Source organism: Galeopterus variegatus, unplaced genomic scaffold, assembly GCF_000696425.1.
Source record: "Galeopterus variegatus unplaced genomic scaffold, G_variegatus-3.0.2 Scaffold323, whole genome shotgun sequence".
NCBI classification, from domain to species: Eukaryota; Metazoa; Chordata; class Mammalia; order Dermoptera; family Cynocephalidae; genus Galeopterus; species Galeopterus variegatus.
The window spans coordinates 555,851-577,867 of NW_007726434.1; the positions used below are offsets into that span (position 1 = coordinate 555,851).

Sequence of the window (22,017 nt, forward strand, 5' to 3'; positions counted from 1 at the left end):
TGTACCCCATAAATATACAAGTTAAAAAAAGTAAAACCTGCCAGTTGTTGCATCTGATTAAAAGTATTAGTACAATGTAAAGTAAAAAACATTAAAGAAACAAAAATAAAAATGTCCCCCACACAATCAACATGTAAGCTTCATATTGAATATACTGACTTCAGAACGCACAGTTTTAGCGGAGACATATATCCTAAAACATTTATAATACTTTTGAATTTATGTCAAAAGTGACACTAAGTTTTTTGAGCAGTCCATGATTCATATAATAGAAATAGTGGGTCTCACCCACCTTATTGAAGAAAGTGAGTTCCACTCGGTCTGATTGTTGGTGGATGTGGAGACAAGAGAAACTTCTCAAATCAGAAAGACTTTACACAATGTGTTCATTTTAGTAGGGCATAACACTGAACAGATGTTCTGGAGTCAATGAAAACCCTCCAGGTTTGCTACTGGTACTCAATGATGTGCTGACACACCTATGTCTTGGGAAAGTATATTTTAATTTCTCCTTAGAAGAATTGCCCTGCCTGTTCTCTTTGTACTAGAACTTGAGGAATGACCATATTGTTAAAGGTCAAAGACATATAAGAATATCAAAATACCTTTCCAGGGAAATGATGCTCTGTGATTTACTAAATGCATTAAGCCATAACAATGACAAACTTAGCTTTTTACTATTTTTCCTATCAATAAGAACACAGGCCTTATTGCTCTCATCTCTTTTCACAGGTTTTTGAACATGTTTCTCAGATAATTTAGCACGCCCTACATGTTTTCTTTTAATTGAAAATATTTTTAAAAACAACTTTATTTCCTAAACATTTCTCTGAAAACTTGGAGTCTCTCTTAATTTGAGGCTATTTCATATTGGTTACAAAGGGCTCTACATTGCCTACAGAATGAAATCATCTCTTCTCACAATCCTGCTCAAGGTCTTTCGTAAGCTGTTTCCACACTGACTTTCTAACTGAATTAGACGGCTGGCTGCACCACAGTGCTGTTTCTCAACTTATTTTGAGACAATCCCTCACTGGTACTGCTCCCAGGCATCTTGTAGAGGAAATACAAAATATTCTGGACTGGGGCCTATTCATTGTAGGCCTCAGAGAACCTCCATTTTCCGTCCATTACAATGTTTTCAAGAGCAGTGACTAGCACACAGTGTGTGGGGGAAGACAAGAGACCAATACATATCTGTAAAATAAACAAATTAAGGATTTATTTTCCCATATTTGACCATTGCTTACTCTTTTATTTCTACATAAAATGTCTTTTTTCCTCATTTCTGCTTTAAAATTCTATTCGTCCTTCAAAAAACTTGCTCAAATGTCACTTTGTCACTTCCTCCATGAATAAATTTAGAATGCTTTCCAGCTAGAAGCAATTACTGTCTCCTCTGAGTTACCATGAAACCAACCTACCCCTGTGTTCATGCCATTTAGAAAAGCTACCAATGTCCAATTTTTTTTTTTACTACAACTATCTAATTAAGGGGCATACTTTTTATTTGTTTCTAGGCCCTCAAGAGAAGGGTCTCAGTCTCATTCATTTTTAGATCTCTTAGAACACTTATCATAGTGACCTAAACATAGAAGATGTTGAATCATATTTGATATAATAATATCAAATAATAATGTTTGAATAAACAAAGAGACACACAGGCTGAGCATTACTTGCAATGACAGTTTTCCTGGGAAAGAGCCACCTGTTCTTAAATCTATGGTTCTACAACATGTTTTCTTATATTTTTTATCACTTGAGTCATGGTTTATTATAATAAACCTATATATGATTCTGTCTCCTCTACCATATTATAAGCACCTGGAGAGCAGGAATCATATATTATTCATCTGGATATGTCTGTTATTTCTAGGATTAAAACAAAACAAAACAAAACACTATGTGATGCCTGGTAAGTCATTAATTGTTCGTAGAAAAAATAAATGAATGAATGCTTTAAATTACAGAGCTTCTTGTCCATGACACAATCTAACAATGGGTTTTGTTTAACCAGGTGCACAATCTGCCACATCCCACTCTGTCAGGTGCCCACCCCACACATCAAGCAGAAGGTGTAAAATCAGAAAGTATAGCAGGTACCAAGGAGACAAGTTGCAACTGAAGTGCTGGCGTCAATTGAAATACTTCACTGATACTAAAATAGGTAAGTTTATCTGAAAAATACAAGTGTGATTCAAGGCCTCAGAAGATAAATCAAACTGACAACTTCTGTCTCTCTAGTACTCTCTAGCACCAGACAAACAAATAACAATATAAGTGCTTTGAGGCAAAAATTTTTGTTCCTGCACTAAATCAGATGAAGCCATGATCCTAGAAGAATCAGCCTTCTTTCTTGCTTTGGCCCCACAATAAGCCTGGTCTTTTTAAGACACATAACATTGGGTCATACTGCTGTCCAGTACATGTTTGTTAAAAGAATAACATGGTAGGTTATTTTGGGATAAAGATGTCTGGAGAATACTTACACATCTTATTAAAGATTTGCCCCTGGTAGCAAATCTCAGCCTATGGCATTCTCCTGAATCCTTTTCTTTTATCCCATCTTTCAACCAAACCAAAAATTCATCTCTCTTTTTAGCACACAGGCCCTGCCATTCTCAGTTTCATACCATTGTTCATGTTTTTCATTCTCCTGCATTCCCTGCCCACAAATCTCCACATATTGAAATTATAACCATCCTTCAAGGCCCAATTCAAATCTTTCACAGATGTGAGCACTCCCTCCTCTAAATCTCAAAAAAAAAAAAAAAAAAAAGAAAGAAAAATCTACTATGTTTCTTATTTCATCTTACCCTATTTTTTGGCAGAGATTTTATAAGGCAAAGACTATATCTTGATTATATCTCTATGCCTTATATGTAGCCCTAACGAGCAAGCTGTTCATTGTAGAATTTCAATACATATTCTTATGAAGTCTTTTCCCACCAAGGCTTATATAAATAGCACAAACTTGATTAACCAAATGCATACTTAAATTATAGTGAGGTAGATTGTAATGAGAAGCTATGTTTTTTGGATCAACTCTCCCACTGAAAACAACAAAAATTCTGGATAAAATATTTCTTTTAAAAATTACCTAAAAAATTTGAAAGCCTGAAATGACAGTGGAAACTGCCACAGTAAATATTTGTTGTGAATGGGAATCTGAACCTAGAGAGGGAAAAATTCAGTAATATAACTGCATTTTTCCTGAGGTCATTTGTCTATAGTACACATTTGAGCTTTGGTCATTGAGCCTCATGGAATAATGGAACATGGTCCTGCCCATGGTTTTATTAAAGGATAAGAAAGAACTAATATTAAATGCATTCCTTTTCTCCAAACCCAAAGGAATATAAGGAGGACTGCCTTGATAGATAAGCAATGTAACAGAAGAAAAAAAAAGATTTATATAATGATGAATATGCTAATTTTCCTGATTTTGTCATCATACTTTGTACACAGGTATTGATATACAACTCTCTACCCCACAAACATGTATAATCAATTTTGTTTCAATTAAAAAAAAAAGAGTAAAGAACAATCCTGTCCCTGAGAAGTTGTAGCATAGGAGCAGCCTTCCTATTATGTAAACATAACCTGAGAATTTTATACTTTTAACTTAGTATTGAGGTAATCAGTCACTGGGAATGTTCCTGACCCCTTGAAAAAAGTGCAAAACACTCTGGAGTGGTACACATTTATCTTAGACCTCAGAGAACTTCCCATAATAATATTTCAATAACAGTGATTAGAACACAGTCAAAGATAAGCAGACACACAAGGAAACAAAGCAACATGAGTAAGAACCAGCAGAAACAGACTGACAAACTTCAGATGGCAGAATCACAAGACACAGATTTTAAACAGCTATGCCTCCCGTTTTTAACAAAATAAGAGTCTTGAAAATACCTGTAGGAAACAATTAACTAAAACAAATGACAGTATATTAAAAAAAGTAACAAACTTCTAGAAATGAACATTACAATAATTGAAACTAAAAGCTTCATAGTTTTCACAAAAGGAGACTGAATTAAAGAACAGGAAGATAAATAAAGAGAAATTATTGGCAGTGCAGCTCAGAAAGACAAAAAAGAAGAGGTAAAATAAATGGAAGATATAGTGAGAAAATTTAACATAGGTTTAACTGGAGATTTAGAAGGAAACAAGAGGGAGAATGTAAAAGGGGCTACATCTGAAAAGATGGTAGCTGGAAATTTTCCAAAATATATTAATGACAGTAATAAACAATTTCAGGAAGCAATAATCAAGGCAGAAAAAATAAAAAGAAATTGACATTTGTATGCATCCTGGTAAAACTGGAGAAACAAGGTAATGGGAATGGATGACAGAAAATAGTGGAATGGTATGTTTGAAGCGCTAAAAGAAAATGACTGCCAGCCCAAATTTCTATATACAGAGAGAATATCTATTTCCAGAATGAGAAAGAAATATAGACTTTTTCAAACAAACAGACATTGAGATAGACTCACCACGTCCCTTAATACAGGAATTTCTCAGAATATACTTCAAGCAGAAGAAAAAGTGATTCAAGGGGGCAAAACTAAGAAATAGGCAAGAAAAAGGCAAGACTTGAAATTTATTTCAAGAAGAAGTAAATAGCAAAGGACATTGTAAATACTGGGTAAATATAAAACAACACTGACTCTATAAAAGAGAATAAAAAATGTCAAGTGATATTTAAAAAAACACTAGACAGAAATAACATGGAAATTAGGAACGGAATAAATGGGTTAAAAGTATTCTACAATAATACACTTGGAAGAGGGTAAAGGATTTGACTAGCTTCAGTCTTTGATAAGTATCAATGTTGTAATAATCAGCTAACTACTAACAGAACAGAAACAAAGTGAATCACTCTGAAACTAGTAGAGAAAAAAGTGAAATGAGAAAATATTAAAGGACAGAAAAAAACAAGACATATTTAGCGAAAGAAGCAGTAAGCAAAAGAAATATACACTGTGATCCATTTATATAAATTCAAAAACAAATTGAACTGTATTTTTAAGGGATCTAGTTCCAGGTGGGAAAATAATGAAAGGCAGTAAAATAATGACTATAATGCAGATTAGTGGCTAATTCTAAGGGAAAGGAGGAGCTTTGATGACAAAGGGACAAATGGCAGGCGGTGGGTTTCTGGAGGGCTGGCAGGTTCTACATCTTGTTCTGGGTGGTGCTTATGTAGGTGATTGATTAAAAACTTAAAATATACATAGGTGCTTTATACATTTTACTAAGAAATGGTTTCTAAAACATTATTTTACAATGTTTATTTTAAAATTTTACAGTGAGCTACAAATCAGAATATATATTTTTAAAATATGAGAATATGGACCTATCCTTTCCTTCATAATTCAGGAAATCTGGATCTAGAAATACCAGTGGTTTTCAAACTTTCCTCCTCATAGGAGAGCCAGCCAGTCAGGATCAAGCTTGCTCTGGTTTGAGGTAACGTGAACAAAATAGAGACCATGTACGTAGACATATAAGGGGGACAGTTTCCTTCCTTGGTAAAGACTGTCTTATTCTGAGATTTTATCCTTTCTAGATTTTGGATTGCAGTATTTTATAATGTCCTTCCTGTTATAAAATGATAATTCTAGCAGATGGTCAATTTCTATCTAATGTCCTTATTGAAAAACAAAAACAAAGATGGGTCAGTCCCTCTTTTCCTTTAATAGGTCACTGAGGAATCAGAGCCGATAAATCTCTCATTCATCCACAACAGTGAGGAGACACTGTGCCTACTTTCAGGGGAAGTCTCCTTTGATAAAAATGTAACTTATCCAAGTTATGGACTGAATGTTTATGTTCCCTAAAAGTCATATGTTGAAATCCTAAACCCCAGTGTGGTGGTATTAGGAGGTGGGCCTTTCAGAGGTAATCAGATCATGAAGGTGGTACCCTCATAAATGGGATTAGTACCCTTATACGAACATGAAAGTTTACTGTCTCACTTTCTGACTTCTGCCATGTGAAGATACAAGGAGAAGACTGCCAATTGCAAACCAGAAAGCAAGCCCTCACTAGACACCACATTTGCCAGCACCTTGACCTTGGGCTTCCCAGCTTCCCGAACTTTTAGAAATAAATGTCTGTTGTTTAAGCCACCCAGCTTGTGGTATTCTGTGAATAAGACAGATATGAACTGAAAGAACTTCAGTGAGAAAGAAAGGTAGCCAAACAAGGAATGCGGAATCAGGCACAATATTTGGTGACATGTTGTATTAAATGTGAAAACAGTAAGAGTAAGAGATCATAGAAAAAAGTGGGAGCTCCAGGAAACTATCTATGGACATACAAGAGGTTACGTCTAGACCCTTAAATGGATGGATGGCTTCATTTTCAGTCTTAGTCAGTGCTCAGACATGACATTTTATGCTGCCTATGCATACATATTTCTCTTTTTGAAGGCCATTCATGATGAAGTTCCTTGAATTAATATATTCTCTTCTATAAATTTCTGAATCAGTTCAGGTATGAAACCAATACGGTGTAATAATATGTTATAATTATACCATATTCAAAGTTATGTACTATGGAATATAATATATTTATATATTTTAGTACAGTATGTTATAATAGAGTATTATAATAATTATTTTATGGCTATAATGCATTTTTTTCTTTTTATCCAATAATTTTATTTATTACTATTTCTGTTGGCAAATGTCACTATACCCATTTTACAGGTGAGGGTTCTGAAGCTCAGGGAAGTAAGAACTTTGTCAGCTACTAAGTGGCAAAAATAGAATTAAGTCCCCTGTGTTCCAACTTCAAAACTCTGCTTTTAGCTAATTTGTTGCTTTGTCTTACCAGTGAGCTAACATTCAAAGGTCATTTGTAAAAAGATTAAAACACCATTTACTCTTTTAAATCACATTCATCACTAAGGCAGCTTCTACTGACCCCTTGGAGGAAAGAGCAGACTTTTTCCCAGAAGCACAATGAATACCAACAAGACATGTCTAAGGGGGTGCAAGGGAAACTCAGAAACTTGAGCATCAATCTCTTTCAAAATAAAACCACAGCATCTTTAATCATGGCCTGGCAATCATCATATCGTTTCTCTGGGACTGGAATTGGTAAATGTGGGCAATCCCACCAGGCCCTTAATACTTGGTTAGAAATGAATCCAAAAAGTTGACTGGCAAGACAATTCATGCAGTTCAAACATGAACCTGTAATTCTCTTCCCCATTACCACAAAACACAGTTCCTGCCCTGAATCCGCTCTGAAGACAGTGAGTGCTTGGGAGAAACTATAAGAGCCAGAAATAATAAGTAGGAACTGCCAAAAAATGTTAACAGATTTTTTCTATTGTCAATTTACAATAATTCTGAAGTTTGAATTGGAGGCGTCTAATTAGTGAGGTAACTTGCAAGGATTGCCTACAATCTAAAAGGGAGTTTTCTTTCACCTGTGTAAAATTAAGCAGCTGATAATCATATCTCCCAGTAGGAGGAGATTAAAATAATAAAATAAAAATAAATCACATGCTTTAGAATGGAATCTAATCTCTTCCTATTATCCCAGCACATTCTCATAAACTGCTCCAATGGAATTCTTCTCACTCAGCAAGATGAAGATCATCTCCTCAGCAGCTAAATTCAGCAAGGCAAGGGACTTGCCTCCCTTCCTGACTTCCCCTTTAGAACTCATTCACAGGGAAGACAAAGGACCTACAAGTGGATGGGGGTTGTTTCGTGCCTGGCCCTTAGGGGTACTTTATTTTTCTTAAAAAGATTATCTCAACGTTACTGTAGCCAAAAAATAAAAACAAAGCAAAATCCTAAAACAAATTTCTCAGGCAGTTTAAATTAAAAATACAACGGACTGAGATATATTTTTAATTTATTCATAATTAGTTTACAGATTGGACTGCACTGAGACTCCAAAATCAGCAAGCCACTTGGGGATAAAGGCTATTGCAATTATCAGGAGCAAGCCAAATGCTACCTTTTGTTCTTACTAAAATCTCCTTCTTTAAAAAACATCTCCTAGCAAATGATTTTCTATTTTCTATTTAAAGAGGATTATATAGCAAACATGACTAGTGGATGGAGAGCAAAGAACTTTCCATCGTTTTAATACCTGCCAAATATAAATTAGTTCATTGTGGTTAACTCCTGCCAGGCGACCCCTTTCCCTGTCGCCCATCAGGCCAATGGGCTGTGGCAGGTTGGTTCCTGCCTGGAGTCCTTCCTAATCAGGAGGCTGTCAGATATGTTGCCTGCCCACTGTCTCCTACATCTTGTGGCAGCTCTTGTGTTTGGGCAGCAAGGTTTTGAGCTTGAATTGCTCCAGTAACTAGCTCTGAATTGCTCCTACTTACTATCACTGTCAAATCTCTGTAGGCATATGTGAGGCCCTCCTTCAGGTACAATGATATAACCTCACAAATTTCACTTTGTAATAACTACAGGATACAGAAATTGTATTAGCTCCATTAGATGGATTCATAGAAATATTCAGAAAGGTTAGCTGGATATAGTGAATGTCACAGTTAGACTAAGATAAAAAATCACTTTGTTAACTTGGAGTGTTTCCTCATTGGTAACACCCTATATTAAGGTGCCATTTATAAACAGTTTATTATTATTTATTAATGTGTGAAGCACTTTATAGCATGCTAGATAACAACTTAAATTCATGTATTAAAGATGCACATACATGGTTTAATAGGATTTACGTCTTATAATATTCTTTAAAACAGCTTCCCATAGTCTCATCCGTTAAGCATTTATTACTAATGCATTTTATAACATACTTTATAATACATTATTTGAGCAAGTAGCTGCATTTAGTGATCATTTCATAAATAAGAATAAAGTATTTATAAATGGCACCTTAATTTAAAGTGTTACCTTCACATTACTAGATAGCTGCTCACCATTCATCTCATTTTGTGATTATTCTCCAAATGCACCACTTAATAAAACAGACACTAAGTTCTATTTTCCCTTCATCTGATTAAAAGTTTATTGAGTCATTTCCTCCATCCGCTTTCAGATGCTGGTAGCTTGGAGGCTTTAGTGTGATTTCTGATGAAACCAACTTTTAATTCAACAGTATTTTGAAAGGATAATAAGAGTAGAAACAGAGAACTACCTACCATATTGGACAGAGCCTGTTGCTTGGATTCTTTGTAAAATTCAATTTTTCGACTAGAAAGAACAATCCAGGAGGTAGACCAGTTTTTCCTTAGGGGGGAAAAAAGGGGAAAAAAAGCATTATCAGTTGAAGAAATTATTTATACAGTGTGAGGATTTGGAATAAGTAGGGACTGTCTTTATTTTTATCTAGTCTTCCTAAAGCTCTTCGCTTTGTTAAAACCTATAGGTGGTATGGAATTTGGGTAATGATACATTCTGAAAATTTAAAAAGCATGACATTTATAGTAAAAGTTTCTCAATTTTCAATCTCTTTCAACTACTAAAACTCCAGTTTTTGTTTAATCCCCAGGCTCTGTCCCATGAAATGTTTAGGTTTCTACAGCAAGCCAGTAACAGCAAAGTAAAAATAGGAATCAGAACCCCTTTCTGCATTGTTTCTTCTCTTCATTTGTTTAGTATATTTCAGCATTTGAAAAACTAACCAGCTCATGTGTCATTGCTTACTTCAAAATATTTTTGTAGTGTTGAATCTCACCAGAAATCAAAGAAATGCAAATAAAAACAGTGATATGCTTTTCCCCTCTTTGCCCAACAATTTTTCAAGGATTAAAAGAAATGATACTATCTGGGATTAATAAGGATGCAGGAAATGGATTCTCTCATACACTATAGGTAAGAGTGCAAACTGATACATCCTTTCTGGAGTGCAATTCGACAATAAATAAATATATATATTTAATCTTTAAAAATGTGGAGTATATCTTTTAACTAAACATATTTATTCACATGAATTTAAATTTATCCTAAAGAAATAGTCCCACAAGTTGCTAAGGTGTGTGTAAAAGAATAAAGTGCACCATTATTTGTTAATTCTGGACCTAAAATATGGAAAAACTAATAGATTAGTTAAGCAAATTGCATATAACAGATTCATATAATGGAACAATAAACACTATGCTATAGAAGAATACTGATATGAGAAGATTTTAATGCAGACCATAATACAATATGTAGTTCATAGAACATGTTTTGCTATTTACCTAGGACTGTCTTCACCCACCCAACCCATTCTGATTATTAATTCCATTCATCAGAAGTTCAAATGTTGTTTCCTCAAATGTTCTTTTCATACTTCCTCACATATCACTTATGATAAATTAAGAAATAATTTTTGTAAATTTCACCTCTATCTTCCCAATTAAAAAACAAGCCCCAGAATGATAGAAATAATTTTATCTTTACAGATGTATCCCCAGTGCCTACTACATTACCTTGGACAGAATAAGCATTAAATATATATTTATTGAGTCAATGAACTTTGTCCTAGCAAAAAAGTCTGGATATAACAATAGCTAAATCAGGTGGTGAAATCACAGCTTTTGATTTTCTTTTATATTTCCTGGTATATACCAAATTTTCTGTATTGAGCATGTATTACTTCTGTAGTGAGAATATGTGTGTGTTGTGTCATAAAGGGTACTTTTATATAGATGGTGAAAACAGTAAGGAAATTAATAGACATACATTTCTACCCATGGTATCATATTGCTGCAGTTTACTTTGGTTTAACGTTCATTTCAAAATAGTTGAATTCAGTTTATAAAAGTGGTAAAAAAAAGATTTACAAAAAGACTTCTTTCAGGTCAATAGAAAACCATACAAAAATATGTTAAATATGACTATCAAGATCTTTGTGTAATTTATTTTCATGTGTCTCTTAGAATCTAGGGGATTGATTGAAAAGAGAACTTTGATTCAGTAAGGTTAATATTTACAAAAAGAATTAGGTTGCTCTTACATGCCTGAAGCTTTCTTAATGATACACCACGGTGTTAATAAAGAAGAGGATAAACAGACATAAGAAACACAATGTGCATTTTCCAACATATAAATATGAAGGATATGCCCTTGGACCTTCTTGTCTTCAAATGAAGAGTCAATTTTTCAATCAAATGATGAAAAGATGAAAAAATAAAAAGCCAGAAAGAAAACCACATAGATGCTTTCCTCTGCTTTAGTGCTCATCTCTCCTTTTAGGTACCAGAAACAGCAAAGAGAATGGAAGTAGCCATAGCCTTGTCTTTACACAGGTCATAATATTGGACGGCCCAGACAGGGAAAAGAGAAACTTTAGAAAGACTGCTGGTCTAGACTGGGCATCTTTTATCACCGCCCTTATTTTGACCATATGAGTTCAGGGAGTGTGGAACACCCGCACACGTGACAAATTCTTATTTAACCTGCCTGTTATATTTCCCACTGTGTTTTTCATCTTCTGGCAAGGACATCTTATTTGCTTCCTATCTATAGTAAGTCCTGGATAAATGGCTGTGATTTGAATCTGTTTCAGATGGTGATAGTTTATAGAACTTGCTGGCAAAACTCTCCCCTTCTTTAAACTTGGAACTGAATCTGGTTAGAATTGAAGTTGCATGAAATTCAATTATATCATTGTTCTCTATCAGGACTTTGAACTGCTGTGAACTGTGTCCCTGTTAGGTAAATCACAGGAACCAGTGAGCAGGATGAGAACTGCAGGCTTGGAAACCTCCTAGTGGGAACTTCTCTGACACTTTGCATACAGTGCTACTTCATTTTGAATTTATAAACTACAAACACTGTCTGCATTGTTTAAGAACAAAAGTTTTCCCAAGAGTTGAATTCTATTGCTTAAAAAGAATTTCATTTAAAAATGAAGAATAAAATTCTTCAACAAGAATAAAATTGTTCAATAAAATTTGACAACTTTTTAGATGCCCTTCTTTCATTTCATTTTTTTCCCATGATTTCTTTTAAAATAATAATTGGCATAAGTTATTTTGAGTACCTAGTATAAGTCTGATTGTGTTGCACAGGTTTAGCTTCATACAAAGAAAATTATGAAAGTACTAATGTCTCTATTTACTAATGCCGAAAGTGAGGCTCAGAGAGCTTAGGTAACTTAGTTAAAGCGATACACTTAGGTTTAAAGTCAAGCCCAGTTTCTCTGTCTCCAAAGCCTATAATCTTTTCATTACTTTAGGCTGTCCTTTTTTTTTTTTTTTTTAAGGATTAAGCAGTACTACCTTGGTTACTGACATCATCAAAATTAGATTTCAACTTTGTTTTGGTTGAAATCCTCAAATTATAAAAGCTAGTGTTCATAACCTGTCACAACATATCAGCCCACTGGGTTCTCTTGTTAACTATTTGGCCTGATCCTTATTAGAAAGACTGGGCAAAGACCTGCCACACCCAAGCTCCCTTCCAGAGGCTGAGCTGATTCAAAGGAATAAGATGATGCACCGTTCAGCTCCTCATCAGAAACCAGAGCTCCTAACTGTGGTGGCTCCTCTATCTCTTTCAGACTAGGGATTATTCTGGTCTATGATTGGCAGACTTATCTGCACTCAGTAGGGAACGGAAAACCAGAAAATGAATCAAAGGTCTCTAGCGTAGGAGTAGGTGAGACTTCACCTGATGGTTACGACTTCTAACATACGTGTTAGGTCTGAACCTTCCTCTCTGAACAAAGTACTCTGAAACTTGACCATTGCCTTTATAATATCTGTCCCCTTTCCGTACATTCCCCTTTCTGATGTGTTCAACCCATTGTGGTGCCCGCAGTTCCTAGGATATCGGTGGGCTAGCTTTCTCACCCAGTTGCTCTAACACAGTGAGCCTCTTATAAGACATTGTCAGCTCTGGAGAGAGTGTGAAAAGAGTCAATTGTCAAGGTTTAGCCTTCACATGAACCTTTAAGTTTTCCAGAGGCAACCAAATCATTACAGGTGGCTGTTGTTCAATACATAGGGTGACACCTCAGGAAGTGGGTAACTCCTACAAGCTTAGAGGGCTCAGCCAGGACGGGTGAATCCAGCAGTTTCTGATGAAACTTTTAAAATAGACCTTTCTAGGATGAAGAGGTTTTCACAATAAAAGTCCCCCATTCTCCTAACTCCCCCAAAGAGGTGGATACCATCCCTATCCTCTGAGAGCTATTCCCGTAGTGGGCACACACATTTAGTCGGTGCTTCTTAAAAGTTTTTGAGTAAACGAATATGGGCTTTCAAATCCCAGGCAGGTCACCCCTCTAGAGTTTTCCTGCTCTGTTTGCTGTTGCTCGCCAGGGAGGACTACAAAATTTCCTGCCTAAATCTCCTGCCTCATCCCTTCATTTCCCTTCTCTGTTCCTTAGTTCCCTAGCATTTCGATGTGGCCTTCCTAGCAACTTTTTTTCTCTTGACTATCTAACACTTTTGTTTTAGTTTTTTTTTCTAATTTATAATTCTAGTGGCTGATACCTAACCTACCTCCAGGGGTCTTTCTCACTTCTCAGATACATATCAATAATATGAGCTATCCTGTCATATTGGTCCCCACTTTGTACCAGGTATGCCACCTGGTATTTTATATGCATCATGTCATTTAATCACTAAGCCAGTCACAAGTATCTGATGAACATTTACCACATGCCAAACACAATTCTGAGGGCTGACTATATAAAGGAAAATAAAAGAGACCTCAAAGATTTTACCTTTAACTATAGGAAGACAGACAAAAAAAAAAAAAACATGGAAACAAATAAATCCTCCAATGTTACAGTTGAAAAAACTGAAGTTGGGTCAGGCTACATTTTACCCATGGACAGACAAGTCCTAAAGATGGGACTCAGGCCAAGTCTTCTGTGGCTTGAAGCCCATGCTCATTCCAATGAACCAACTGTCTCTAGATCAGGTGGCATGCAGCTCTCCCTTCAGTCATATTGAGCAGGTCTGTGCAGAACCACATGGCAGGAGTTAAGAGGGGGAGATGCAGAACTGTTGTTACAGAAGGACTGGAACCTCCTCCTCCTTGCAGCAAAGCCACATCTTAGCCTGACCTGGGCTGTTCTGCAGTGCTGAACTGCGAGCCCTTTGGTCCCTGCCTTCAATCCCTGCCTGGATGGTCAGCAGGTAGATCCATCCACCAGTAAGAACCAATTCATGCCTCCACCTTTCATCGTAACTTTGAGAGCATTGATTTCGAATTTTCCTCACAGAGGGATAAAAACTAAGCCACAGGATAGACTTAAGGGTTAAGTAAGACACATAGCTCAGGAAATATACAAGTTTCTTAAGTCAGAGGTCCCAGGAATAAGTAAGGCAGTCCCCAGTCTCCACACAGATTTACAGGGAACAATCATGTGAGAGCCTGGTGCTAGGCATTTGGTGCAGGAAACAGATCCTGGGACAAGAAACGGAGGTATTTATTTAATTTGTCTTTACACACAAAACCAATCACATCCAAGGAGGGGGTGGGTACTAATTACAATCAGGAAGGAGGGAGAATAAATTCATAAAAGGGCAATTATGCACAATTTATACAATTGGTGGAACATTTTATCCAAGCGAAACACTTCATAGAACTTTCCTGAAACACATCTTGAGTTGTGAAGTTGGAAAATACAATAAAACAAAACAAAAACCCAAACAAAAAAATCTGAGCATGGGCATCAGCCTGGCATTCTGCAAACTGGTCACCAGATGGCAGCACATAATAATGGCAACTTTGATTGTGACAGGATCTGGAGACCGCTTGCTGGAAAATGGCACTTGAAATATTCATTACCATTAGAAAAATCTGTTAGCTTGAGCGCTAGAATGAACTTGAGCACATCCATTTACTCTAAACATCAGAGCTTTATATCCTACACTCACCTCTCCCATGCTTCCTTTATTTAAGGAATGACACAGTGATAAACCAAAATATCAGAGGAAATTATTAGTAAGATTATTTCATAAATTTTAGACTCTCTTCTTTGGGCCACCTGCCTTTGTTATCTGACCTCTGGTCACACTGGATTTGACTTGATTCCGCACCAGCGAGGGGAGCAAAAGTGACTCTAGTGTCCCTGACTGATTTACCTCAAAATCATTGTTAAATGTTCAGACTTGTTCTCAAAACTGCTAAGTCTGGGAACTAATTTCTTGTCTCCCATGTTCTAAGCTCCTTGTAATTTACCACTGCTAAAAGGTGGGTGAAGGAGACACTGAGGTATAAAAATACACATCTCTGTCAATGTTGCAAGAAAATAGAGAAAGATTCAGCCTGGAAGAATTTACTGTGATCCTGAGCAGAAAGTACTAAGGAAATAATAAGTTCACATTCGGAGGGCACCTTAGTATCACATTCTAAAGGAAGTCCATTCTAACAACTATTAAAACAAGCAAACATCTAATAGCTATGGGCCATTGAATGAAAGCAGGCACTACTAGATATAACCACTGGGTGACCTTTTCTGCATTTCTCTTTATACCCATCTTCTGTCCATATTTTCACACCTACATATTTCCTTCCAGGCCCTTCTGAAGAGGAAAGCAGAGTGAGAATCTACATGTAATAAGATGTAGAGACAAACAAAGGAGGAGGTGTGGTTGCAGAGGGTTTTGAAATAGTGCAAATGTGCTTTCAGGTGCCTTCAGAAATTCAAGCGTTGAAAATAACTTTCTACTAGAACCTTACAAAGTTTCAGACAGGCCCAGGGTACTTACAGTTTTGGGAATGAAATTCCCTAAGTGAAGAAATTTTTCAGCTTCATCAGAAAAGTTCAGGCATATTTTCAGTGTTCACAATTAAAAATTAAAGTTGAATGTTGAATGTATTCTGTTTCCAAGCCTGTCAGTGTATCACTGGGGAAATGTGTATAACCTCATTTCAAAATAAGGCTAAATTTAGGGCTTTTTATGAATATAAGATATAGCCAATGACTTCTCTTTCCTTTCACTGTCTCCTGTTCATATTCAGAGAGGTCAAACTTTTCTTAGAGAGAAAGAGAAAAGATATGAAAGAGAAATAAAGATAAATAAAAAGGAAAAGGAGGAGGAGGATGAATGAAAATAAGGAAACAATACAAGGTGTGGATAACCCAGGATGGATTTATGCATAGAAAACTTTATAGAAATTAACAAAATAATATTTATTAAGTGACAACTTAAGCCCTTGGTACTGTTGATGGCGTGAAAAAAAAGTATAATTTTTGCTCCTTAGCCTCAAACAGCTTAAAGTAACAGAGAAAAAACAAACATATTTCAGAGGATAGGGCTAAATTCTGTGATACTAATTTGACATACATAGACTTGGGAGAAAAGAGAGATTCATATCGAGTGACCAAGTTTTTCCATTTGTTCAATAGGAAGTAATAATACCACCTATATTGTAGTATTATTGAAGTATTAATAGTAAAGCATTTAACCAAGTGCTTGACAAATAAGCATCAATTAACACAGCTTATTAACTCATTAAAATTTATAAAAAGACATAAAAATCCTTGCTAAATGGGAAAAAGGCTACCATAAGAAATTTTACATAAGAAATACAAAGTATAGCAACTTTGGTATATTATTTATTAGTAACTAAATTATCAATGGGATTAAAAACTACATAATTTTTCAAGGTTATGACCTAATTGGCCATTTTTGTTGTTCGTGATAAAAGTATACACACTCCTTGAGCAAGGAACATAATAAAATTGATTTAAGACGGTCATGTAATTTGATCAAGTCATCCAGGTTTAGCATTTATCTTGAGAAAATATTGACAAGCAGTAGGAGATTTACTGAAATTATAACTCTTTTAGTATAAAACTGGACTCAAAAATCAAATAAAGGGCCGGCCCGGTGGCGCAATGGATAGTGCGCCGCTTGGGAAGCGCGGTGGCGCTCCCACCCGAGGGTTCGGATCCCACATGCAGACCGGTTCCCGCTCACTGGCTAAGCGAGGCGCAGGAGCAACGCCGAGGGTTGCGATCCCGTTGCCGGTCCCCGGTCTGGTACGGGGGCAACACTGAGGGTTGCGATCCGTTGCCGGACACGGAAAAAGACAAAAAAAAAAAAAAAATCAAATAAAAACAAAGGGTAGGAATGATTTGGTACAATGTAACTGATCAACAAGGCGAGATATTCATACGTTATTAAATGTGGTAATTATATAAAATCAATGTTCAACTTGTAAAGTATTTATAATACGAACAAAAACAAAAAACCCCAAAACTTGGAGGAGACATTCACAACATCTAAAATTGACACAGTACTACTATCTAGAATATATTGGCAGTTACCTCAAATTATCTACACACCCCCTCAAAAAAGTGAAAAACGCAATAGAAAATAGTCAAAGTTTGTGAATAGCAATTCTCAGATTGCAGAATCTAAATGACTCGGAATAGATAAAGTGATGCTCAACTGCAATACGAATCAGCAGAAAACAAATAAAAACAACATTGAGGTCATATTCTACACCATCAATTTGGAAAAATTGAGAAAATTGTGTAATGTGTGCTGAAAAGATTATGGGAAATGAGATCCCTTGTGTATTGCACAGTGAACTGGTGTCAACTGGTACACTCATTCAGGAGAAAGTCTGGCACTCAGTGGATTCGTAAATGTGTGTGACTTATCACCAAGAAATCCTGTTCTCCTGGGTGTATTCCCCTGAGAGAATTCCTAACAGGTTCAAAAGAGACATATATGTCTGATTTATTGCAATGTTGTTTGGGATGGAAGGAGTTAGAAACAACTTAGGTGTCCACATCTGGGATACTGGGTAAGTAAAATCTGGTATACATACACAATGATAAAAGGGGCAGCAATTAGAAGAAATAAACAAGTTTTAAATATAGTACCATAGATAGATGTGCAAGCACTAACATTGAATTAAACTAGCAAAAAACGTAATGAGATTTATAACACAAAAATGCATGTGCAATCTAGAACACATTCACATACACACAACTACACACTATTTTTTAAATTCCGCACATACAGCCAAATGCATTTATAAAGAGTGGATTTGATGAATGCACATTAAATACATTAGAGTGGATGTCTACAGGGTATTGAACTGAGGATTGAAGACTGAGAATAAAGTAAAATCAGGTAAGGGTCTTTGCCCAGAATGGTGATAAGACAAGGCCACAAACTGAAGGGTATAATCAACTCAATTCCATGCACCTGGGGTAAAAAAAAGTAAGCTAAAATTTGTGGGGCTTTAAATGAAAGAGACCAAAAGAATGCATAGTGGTATGCAAACTGATTGAAATAAGAATAAAACAATACAAACTAATGTTTATATGAATTTAGACTGTAACAAAAACTGTACACAAACTGATTAAAGTAACAGCAAATAAAATAAATACACGATGGTATACACTGACTGAAACTACCTAAAGATGTGTTCATGTGAGTTGGCTAGAGGGAGGGCCCTGTTCTGCCTCTCTGCTTCCCCTTGACACTACCTTCTAGGACAAAGTGTCACACAGTTGGCTTATGAATGGATCATGGGCGAGGATACTTTACAAAACCACCATGGTGGGAGGTCTCCTTCTTTCCTTGGAATTCCTTCTTTTAGGATCTCCTCCCCTTCCTTGCATGAAGCAAGAGAGTAAGACTGAGTGATGCTGTCAACTTCTCTCTCCTACCAGGCCCCAGTGGAGGGTGGAAGTGGCTAAGTTAGATAGATCCTTGGAAACTCTTTACCCACATGGCTGGTGAGGTAAGAAAGGGTCTTATCTTGGTGAGAGGCATTGCTGTACCCTCCACGCTACTTCCTGAGTTGATAAGGTTGGGATTAGGTCTAGAGCAAAGGAGGCCACTCAAGCTGACTCAGTCAAAGTCAAAGACCCTCCTGTTGCCCTTTCAGAACCTGTCTCACCAAGCCAGGCTCTCCACTGGGGCAGGGACTAGCCCAGTCTCTTAAAGCAGCCTTGCATCTGAACTTGTCTGCTGGGCATCTCTCTCCTGGACCGTTCTTCAAGGCAGGGTGGCTGTGGAGCCACTGCAGAGGTACAGTCTAGGAGAAGATTCAAGGCCCTGTTCACTCTCCCAGAATGAGACACGATATGAGCAGCAAATAGAGATTTTTATGCAAAATTCAAATAGCTATTTTTAGTAAAATTATGAATGATTCTTCTCTATTTTTACTCCTTTTAAATAAATATATACATAATCCATTATAGCCATCCCACAAAAGCATACTTTATTCTCCAGGGATGGCCAGAGTGTCAATCTTGTAATGAATTTTATTACACAATTAACAGGTGTCCCATCGTGTAGCTAATTAGTACATTTATCCTGTATGGTTTTAACAGTGAGCAATAAACTCATGAGTAAATGCTTTGTCTCCCAATTTGAGCATTTTCTACATACCTCTCCAGCATATATATCGCCTACCACAAACAGAAGTGTGTAATGAGACTGATATAAGAAATAGCAAAAATTCTAACATGGAGATGATTACTTCTAAATATCCCATACATGCAACATAACTAGTGTCCTTCTCAACCCTCCTGTCAACCTTTCTTTTCTTTCTTCAAGGTATTTGTTGTTACCTGGGGACTTTTTATTCCCTTTTCAAATTTCTCTCACCTACCCTGTGTTTATGATCTTATTTTTCTTTTATATTCTCCAATGATTTCTATCTTCAGCCACAAACGTAGTTCAAATCCTCTATCCTTCAAAAATTAATCTCCTAACATATCATAGGAAAATTTTGTTCATTTCCTAATCCATTAATCCCAGAAATCAAGATCCATTTCCTTATTTCTTTTCATCTTCTTAAGATTTCAGGTCTCAGGAGGACAAGAAGCACTTTATTTATATATTCTGTGCAGCAATGTAGAATGCAGTATCTTTCTTTGAAAACTATAATTGTATGAAAAATAATGTTGATCATAGCGCTAGCAGAGGGGACTGTTCTAGTCTGGTATCAGAGTCCTTGCTTTCCTAACAATAGCAGTGACACAGTTGAGGATACAGGGAACCAGCATAGTGACATGAAAGCAAGTTAATGAACTTTTATTACCTTAGTTTCTTTCCTCCATCTGCAATTTTAGCTTTTTGAAGATAACCTTCTTTTTCAACCATCTGCAAGAAGAATGCATATGTTAGAACCATGACAAAATCCTATGCATTGTTAGATTGAACGAACCTATGCTTTCAAGAGTCACTGCAGTGATGGAAGTTTCCAGTCATAGAACTTTGTTAATAATGCATGGATAACTTATGGGAAGTGCCTGCAAACTCATAGTCATTACAAGCTTTTAAATATCCAAAAGACAGATTAGGAAGAGGAATGTGAATGATTTGTTAGACAGTGTTACACCTCTATTCACTTTTCTTTCCAAGCATCGAAGTCACTTGCTTGAAAAATCTACTTAAAATGGTAAAACAAAGACAAATGCAATGGCTTCCTTTATTTTACTGATCATCTTTGGAAAAGTTCTTCCTTTTCAACTTCCCTGTGTACCAGCTGAGGCCAGGGAAAAGGAAAAACTCAATGGAAGCAGTTAACTGACCAGGTTGAATCATGGAAAGACATTTAAACAACAACATTTTATGAATTTTGGTCAGTTACCAAGAGACACTGTAGTAGCAGTATCTCACTGTCTTCTTCTATGATGTGGGATTGCTTACCTTTACTATTTGTATGAACTTATATTAGTTTTCATTGCTAATGCAGCCACAAGTTTCTTTTGGGAGATTCAGTCAGTACTTTATAACTCCACAGAAGTGTTTGTGGAGTTCCAGGCAAAATAAATGTACAATACAAATTGTGATGTGTTGACTCCTAGCAAAGTCCAAAGTAGGTGTTTTAATTTCTTAGTGCCCTATTTTGACACTTCTCAGTCTGCCCCACATGTCCCATCCTAAGTCTTTAGCTTGTGTACCATCTTTTCACTTTTACTAAATTGCCAACACTTTTTTCCTCCACACTACTTGCCAAAATCTTTAAGAAGTCACCTGCCTAATATGAGAGGACCACAGTTCTTCAATGCTACCCTATATGCTTTCCCCAGTCTGTAATACTCCAGATCTACTGTGTCTTTATCTCACAAACTCCTAAATATACTAAATAAAATCCAATTTGTGTCTTTTATTAGAGGGTCTTTCCATGATTCCTCTGCAATCTCTTTTACACAACTCTGTGCTGAATCTCCACTATCATACTGCCATTATCACTATGATAGCACTAGTCAGATCATATTGTAATTGTCTGCATATTTGCTTGTTCCTGCACCTGTGCTGTGAGCCCATTAAAGGCAACAGACTGCACCTTTCACACCTGGATTCCCAGCTGCTAGAGTACTTGCTGGCACCAATACTCATAACAAAAATATTCTTTGAACAAATGAGTAAATGAACGAATGAATGGATATTTAGGTGTTTATTTAAATATTTACAGGAAACTGGATAAGCCAAAAAAAATTATCTTCAGTACAACAGGTGAAAGAAAGAGATATTTGGGGGTAAATGAGTTGTCCTAAACCACTAAAATCTCAGCAGCTGAAGAACCACCTGTTTACAGGATGTACTTTAATACAGGTGAGGTCTTTGTTGTCTTGATCATTGTTACATTCTTAATACATAGCACAGTAGTTAACTTACAAAGTATATTTGATGAATACATTTTCAGCTGAATAAATAATGATGAAGATAATAATGATGATGATTTATGACAATCATAGCAAAGTATTTTTCACACATCTATGTTTCTAGAAAATTCTTTTACTTCAGCATGTCCTCCACAAGTCTAAAAGAGTCAAAGGAAACTTTCTTGGATAATTTTTAGAATAATAGAGTTCAATGGTGCCTCTTTTTTTTTTAGATTTAGATACATCTATTTATCTGAATTTCCCACCTTTTATGCTGTGTATACTGTCCCTTTTTCTTGGTGCCAGGGAATTTTATTTGTCTACTCCTTAAATCCTACGTAATAAGTTCAATGTTTAACTCTGGGCATCACTGGTTTCTATAAATGTTTGGAAGACAGATGTTTTCAGTAGTAATTAGCATTACAGAGGAGGTCTCTTTCTTTAGAAATGTATCTTGAGAAATTTTGTTGTGTAACCATAGACAAAATT

At 36.1% G+C, this 22,017-nt stretch overlaps 1 protein-coding gene across 1 annotated transcript in view; it reads right to left on the reverse strand.

Moving 5' to 3' along the window:
• The window catches only part of ARHGAP15 (Rho GTPase activating protein 15), a 571,811-nt gene that overhangs the window by 494,333 nt on the left and 55,461 nt on the right, over window positions 1-22,017 (reverse strand). The window contains exons 3-4 of the mRNA XM_008567489.1: window positions 19,959-20,020; window positions 9,140-9,227 (exon numbers count right to left, since the gene is read on the reverse strand). Coding sequence (XP_008565711.1) covers window positions 9,140-9,227; window positions 19,959-20,020 — 150 coding nt within the window. The remainder of the gene's footprint in view (window positions 1-9,139; window positions 9,228-19,958; window positions 20,021-22,017) is intronic.